This window comes from Phragmites australis, chromosome 10, assembly GCF_958298935.1.
Source record: "Phragmites australis chromosome 10, lpPhrAust1.1, whole genome shotgun sequence".
NCBI lineage: Eukaryota > Viridiplantae > Streptophyta > Magnoliopsida > Poales > Poaceae > Phragmites > Phragmites australis.
In genome coordinates, this window is record NC_084930.1 from 27121890 (window position 1) to 27128667 (window position 6778).

Below are 6778 nucleotides of genomic sequence, written 5' to 3' on the forward strand. Positions count from 1 at the left end.
AAGGCGACTCTTAAATGTCAGCTGGTAGATGAGACTGGAATTCTCCCATCATTTGGAATCATCTAAAAACCGATTCCTTTGCTGTGGAATGCACTATCATTGTTCGAAGAAGCCCGCAAGAAGAAGCGACTAACGATCACCTGAAGGTTGCATCACCGTCCACTGACTTGCAGCAGCAGCTTGGTGAACTCTTGCAAAGCCAAAATGTGGGTGATCAGCTGGGTTTGTTTCGCAGCAGCAGCCGGTAAAGTTTCCCCATGAATCTTCAAGACAGCGTGCGGTGGATTGTGTGGCACAGAAACCCGCTCTCACCGGTGGCCTCACTCGCAGTCTCGTTTCGAAACAGTACGTCTACACGTGCGCCCTCCTTTTCTCTTCCCCACTCCAGATTCGTGGAGTGGCCCATAAAACACACCTGTATCCGATTCCTTCTGATATAATAGTAGTCACATTGCGGTGGTTCTAGTATGCTTTGCCAGAATAATTTCTGCATTTCGTCATACATTTTTTTTTGTCAGCTGTTCAGTTCATACATCCTCTAAAGGTATGAAGTCTTTACATGGAAGCAAGTTATATGCCTGTATATATCTTCCTCTAACAGTATGGTCGCATGACTTACTGTTATCACTCAGATTACGGTTACTGCATAATGAATTACCTAACTTTGGCCTTTTGCAGATCTGGTTCCTTGCGACAAAAATAGAAAGGTGAATTGGGGACAAGGGAGGCAGGACGTCAGATTTTACAGCGGTTTTCTCCTAGCAGCAGAATGTACAATTCTTTGAACACCTTGTCAAGAAACTGGAGCAAGCAGTGAAAATTTGACGTGCAGCGAGATCTTCCCCTTCTCAACATCAAGCTTTGCGCCTGTGACCAGCCAGTATCCAGGACTGTCCTGTGGCCCCATGGTCACCTGCGATGTCTCAACAAACTTGAGCAGCCTCTGGGTCCCAACAGGCACAGGCGGTCCTCCGGCGAACACACCGGAGTCAATGTGAGCTCTCGCCGGTTGCTGCTGCTCCTTCTCAATGGAACCTGAAGATGTCGCAAACGACTTCGACAGGAAGCTCCCTTTACCTGACAGCCTCACTGTGTTGTGTGCCCATTTGGATTGCACCACGGTGTATCCCGGGAGCTCGGTGTACAAGAGCCTGAGGTGCAAAATGTTCGTCGAGTCATGAGCCTTGACATGCAGCTGAGCACCAGAGACAATGTATGCAGACCCTGAGTTTGTGCTGCGCCAACGAGGGTCGTACTTCACTGGCACTGTGCAGACATGGGCAAACATTCTCCACTGGACCGGCTCGTAGTACCGTTCGTCGGAGATCATCTCCGATCCGCGCCATATCGGTGGCTTCTCTGGTCGTTCGTTTGTGAACGTTGGGGTGTTTGACAAATGTTGCAGGTGGATGCCTAACCTGATAAAATGGTATGAAGTTTCTCAGGTTAGTTGTGCAATATGTTCAGTCAGGATTCAGAGAGAATATACATAGCAGCAAAGTGGAAGTAAATATTACTAACCGGTTGTTTTTCTTGCCCTCCAGATGCAATCTCATCCCGGTGACTGGTAAGTTTGGAACAATCACCTGCATTTCATTTTCATTGCGTGGTTAATGTGAGTACTTTTTTTTTTTTTTTTCCGATGTTGGGAAGCAATGAGCGAGGATATCTTGCCTGGCTTGAGCTGACATATAGCTTTGAACCTACAAGGCTGAAGTGCAAGGCAGGGATAACACCTTGTCGGTTTGAGCATGGGCCAAGTGGTAGGTCACTGAGTACAGGGGCCCACAGTCTTTGGTGCTGGAAGTCCAGGAAGTACCTCAACTCTGCTATTGGAGGTTTGCCTGTTAAAGGAACAATGCTATGACCGTTAACCAGGAAACCTTACCACTTGTCATAGAATAGCATAGCATGAATAAAAGAAGAACATGATTTACAAGAAATATAGCTTATGATTCATTTCGCTGAAGCCCCATGATTATAAGCAGTGCATATTGTTCATGCAAGTTTCTGTACACTTTACAGATGGATTTACTAAATTTGTGGGAGAAGCTCTTACATCTGAGATAGAGGTTCATGGCATGAGAAAGGAAGCCCACGCCGGTTACTCCCTTGAGAAGGGATGTGATGGGCACAAGCTTGAAGTTGATTGCATCCGCCATTGTCGGCACCGTGAGCAGCCACTCAGAGTGGTTGCTCGCCGCTGTATCCCCTCCCCTCTTGGAGTATATCACTGTCACACCCTGCATGAATCCAGTTCGAAGTTAAAAATCACAACAAATTGCTTGAATGAATTCCTTGTAGATTCCTCGCTTATTGTTAGTTGCAACATATCAAAGTACTGAACTACAATACCTCTTTGCAGGACACTGGAGTAGTCATTCCTTCAAGCCTTTGTTGTGTTACTTGGGCATCAAATACATTGAAGGCCTCAGGGACCTGTTGCCATCAGAGTAATGGGGTTTTTCAGTACATTTTCAGGTCATCTCCGTGATCTGGTATTCTGGTGGATGTTAAGCCCATAATTCAGTTTGATTTGAAATAAAGAGAGATGATTTATCAACCTTAAATTTGTGGTCCCTGGATTTGCAGTGTGAAGGAGGCAGAGTGCATGTCCCAGTGAAGAGCTGGTCGCCTAGCCTGTCCAAGTGCTCCTTGATCTCAGACGGTGACAATGGAGACGACTTGTCCTGCCTCACATGCACCACATCCTGGCCACCCAGGCTCAGTCCTACGACGATGTGAGTCCCGTACTTCTCGATAAAACTGCTCACAATTTTTCATAGAGAATGACATTAATATTCAAGTTGATTTGTCTTGTTTTTGTTAGTCAATAATGGCTCAATTGTGACAAGTTCAGATAACTGTCTAGTAGGTAATGTAAAAGTTTATTTAGTTAAATATTAATAAAAAAACTTTTTCATTTCTTTGAGCTCTGCACCAGGTATTGATTTCTTTGAGCTCTGCACCAGGTATTGATTTCTTTGAGCTCAAAAAGGTGTTCAATTTGTTGAGCCAGACTACACATTGATGTGGCACGTTTTTTATTCATGCTAATGTGCTGGTATGATTGATGACCTGGAGGCTGGAATAAGTCCAAGTCCTGCTGGTACATTTCTAATCTTTTTCCACCATGCATACTGTTTTTCACACCACATGGCAAACGGCGGTGGGCAATCTTGCACTCTTGGAAGGGACAACCATCATCAATTCGTCATCGGATGAGTTTAAGAGTCAAGCCAATCCCTCAAGACACATAACCACCTCAACTGTGTTATCTCTCATCCAAACAGATGTCGTCACTAGATGTGCCGTCAAATTTTTAAAACTTTTTCCATTATTACACGTCATAATATTTGAATTTGTCACATGAGAATGATATTAAGAGGTTCACCGTCAAAAGTACTTTTAAATCACTATAATATAATTAATTTTCGGTAGATCTTTTCAACATCAATAACAAATATATGTCCTAATGAAAAGTAAATAGGATCGGAGGCAGTGAAAAGAAACAAGACTGAATGTTAGACGTTGTGCTTATGCCAGGTCCGTACCTTGCTATGGCTGACGGGTCCCAGCGCGCCGGCACGTCGCGTACGACATGGGCGCCGAGGTCGAGCGGCCGGCAGTCTAGCCGGAGGTCGAGGAGGGAGATGAAGTAGCCGTCGAACGCCAGGCACTTGGTGGCGGAGGCGTCCTGAGCCCATGAGCTGCTGTCCAGGTCGAAGGACGAGTTGAAGAGCCCCGACGGGATCTTCCCAGGCAGCGAGTTCCGGTGGTTGAACAGCTCCGACATCTGCAGGCCAAGATTGGACAACTCATATTTTGTCAGGATAATTTCTTTATTACTGTTCTAGTGAATTGGCTTGATCAAGACTCGAGAAAAGACGGTGTGATTTGTTATGCTGCTCTTGTTGTTTTGATCAGAAATTTTGACTCGGATGCAGAGATGAATGAGATTGTGAGGAAAATTGGTTACGAAAATTAATTGCGTGCTGTTTGTTGTCATTTTCGTGTAATAATGGGCATTGTACAAGAGCACTGTTTTCCACCTGACAACTTCCCTTCATTCTGAAAAAAAACTTGAAAAAAATGAAATACTTTCCCATGCAATTAAGCAACTCACTTTTTTGAGAAAAGGATTTGTAAGTATCTAAATTCTAAAGAACCTTTTGTTTGCAAGTATCTTTATTCACTTGAATTTTGATCCACTTTGGGCGAAATTCAGATACTCAGAAAGAAAAGGAGATAAAGGCGCAACAAAACCAACAAACCTTGTTGAACTCGAGCACGTCGGACTTGAACCTGATCCGGTCGCCCTTGCCGCACTTGACATCGGCGGGAACGTCGGCAAAGACCCCCGAGCCCGGCACAGCAACCTTTGTCGCCGCCGCCTTCTTCTCGCCGCTCCTGACGACCAGGCAGCCCCCGGCATCCTTGCAGTGCTTCAGCCTCAGGTCGCACGTCATGTCGACCCCCTTGCCGAGGCACCCCAGCGCCTTCGCCACAGCCACCGCCGCGGCATCGCCGCCGGCCATCTCTCCCATACCGGTCACCTCTCTGCTCCTAGCCATGTTCTGATGCAGTGATGCAGTTCTAATATATCCTTGCCATTGCTTGTGCCATGAACTTCTCAAGAAACTTGGGATGCATGTATGTGCTATGATCAGGGAAGTCAAACAAAGTTATGTCTTCTTCGTGTGCCCTCTGGATTTCTGGAACAATTAGCCAAGATTGGTGATTGGGGTTTGAATCTTGTGTGGCTGCCAATGCATAATGAAATGACACTTACGGGGCTCACTTATATAGAGAGAGAAGCAGAGGAGGGAGAGGTGGTGACAGTGGGAACAAAAGGAGGGTTGGTAGCCCAAGTTGACTGCTAATTTTTTTTCTTTAGCTTATTCTTGAATCGAATCCCTTTGTTCATTATTTTTTGGGGACCAAGTTTTACCCCTTGTTGATGGGCACCGCCAAAGCCTGGACCTCCCTATCCTTACGATGATATACATGCACATCGGAAGTCTTGTTTATAGAAAATCATCTCATAATCCCTGTTATATAAAATACGAGTGATTCTCATATTATTTTTTATTACTCTCTTTCCATCTAATAAAAACTCATAAAATTCAAATAATTATCTATTTTTATCATCCACTCTAATCATCCAACCTTTCAGTCTCGTTACCCACTACGAATATGAGATCTATTTTTACTAATAAAAATAAATAAAAATATTATGAGTGAAATTAATGTATAACCTCCTCCTTAGTTTTTTAGCTCTCATCTGAAATTAAACTACGTATTGCTCCCAACGTATTTATTTAGTGACGCTTCCATGACACATCCATATTTAACTACTTTGAGTTTATGATTGATATTACCGTGTTCAATATTTATATTTTTTAAGCACATGAGCATATGTTACCATATAAATTATGGCTGAGTGAACCCATTGGGGTTGAAATCATGGCTAACACATCTCTGTGTGCACGCTAGCCCATTGGTGGATTCAAACAATTTACTTTATGAGTCAATCTGTCAATATTAAATATTTTATATTATAGGATCATTACTGTAATTTCAAGTACAATAACGGCATGCTGCTGGGATTCGTATCCTCTGATTTTGTTTCGTAAAATCAGAGGAGCTACAGTAAATTACAGCTTGTATTTTGCCTGTCGGATCGTGAGTGAACAGTCAGGATTTTAGCGCTACAGTATCGCTACAGCACTATTTTTCAGCAGTATTTTGCAACAGTGGCTTATTCAGTGCTTTTGCTACATTAATAAACTGTATTGTACTGTTTATGCACCCACGATTTACTGTAGCACCAAAGTCAGAGGATGCGAATATATGCTGCTGAAGTCCAATAATCCTACCAGACTTGGTCGCATGCATTTTAGGGCTTGACCCAATTCATAATATAACATGTGGGATGTGGCATGTGTTACTGTAGAAATCATGGGTGGGTCTCCACCACTGCACGAGCATGCTGATGTTAGTATCGGTTTTATCCACCATCTTCATATTCCAGGGGGGTGGAGAGAGGCGCGCACTGGGTGGACCCACGTTTGAGCCTGAGAATTGACTGAGAAATTTTATTTATGAAATGCTCCGTACAATTTGTTCTTGATTTACAAAGAGTTTAGTTGAAGCGAGGGTTTCAAAAGGCAAAAGATTAGTAAAATTGCGTACAATCAGGGCCTTCCAGTCGGATCACTTGTCGGAAACACGTTATTCAGTTGCATTTTACAAGCAAACTGTTCTTTGCATGTAGCATAGCTCTTTACACAGCTGCATAAGAAGGGCACCTACACAAATCTGGTATTTTCGATTTGTACCTTTCTTTTCTTAAGAGCGCGTCGGATTTGTACTAGAAACTATTGACAATAAATAGTAAAATATACCCCTACAGTCACAAATAAATGTCATTTTGAATTGCATATAGTCAACATATTCAAACTTTTGCTACAAATTATTTTTTATATATCAAGCTTAGATATTTAAAAATGACACGAGTAGAATTATCTCAAAAAATAGTTTTATAATAATATAACTTTACTATATTTTATAAATATATTATAAAAAATATTAGTTAAAGATGTATTTTACGAACCATGTCAATAACAAGTATCAAACTTTATCTGTTGGAGTGCAGAAAATGTAGTAATTATTATGTTGTCAAAAACTGTGGGCGCCTGTGGACTGCATTTTCATGACCCTATACCTTCTAGTAGGCTGGCCCGGCAACTTCTAGTCTTCTATGCTCATGCACAGC

At 42.8% G+C, this 6778-nt stretch overlaps 1 protein-coding gene across 1 annotated transcript; it reads right to left on the bottom strand.

The window, feature by feature from the left end:
* Nucleotides 1-253: 253 nt before the first annotated feature.
* On the bottom strand, nt 254-4796 carry LOC133930519 (MACPF domain-containing protein At1g14780-like). The gene is made up of 8 exons (XM_062377181.1): nt 4275-4796; nt 3555-3796; nt 2565-2766; nt 2356-2439; nt 2060-2243; nt 1675-1844; nt 1522-1586; nt 254-1418 (listed from the first exon to the last, which is right to left on the bottom strand). The coding sequence occupies exons 1-8, from the start codon at nt 4572-4574 to the stop codon at nt 794-796; spliced, it is 1872 nt and encodes a 623-aa protein (XP_062233165.1). The 5' UTR covers nt 4575-4796; the 3' UTR covers nt 254-793.
* Nucleotides 4797-6778: the final 1982 nt, after the last annotated feature.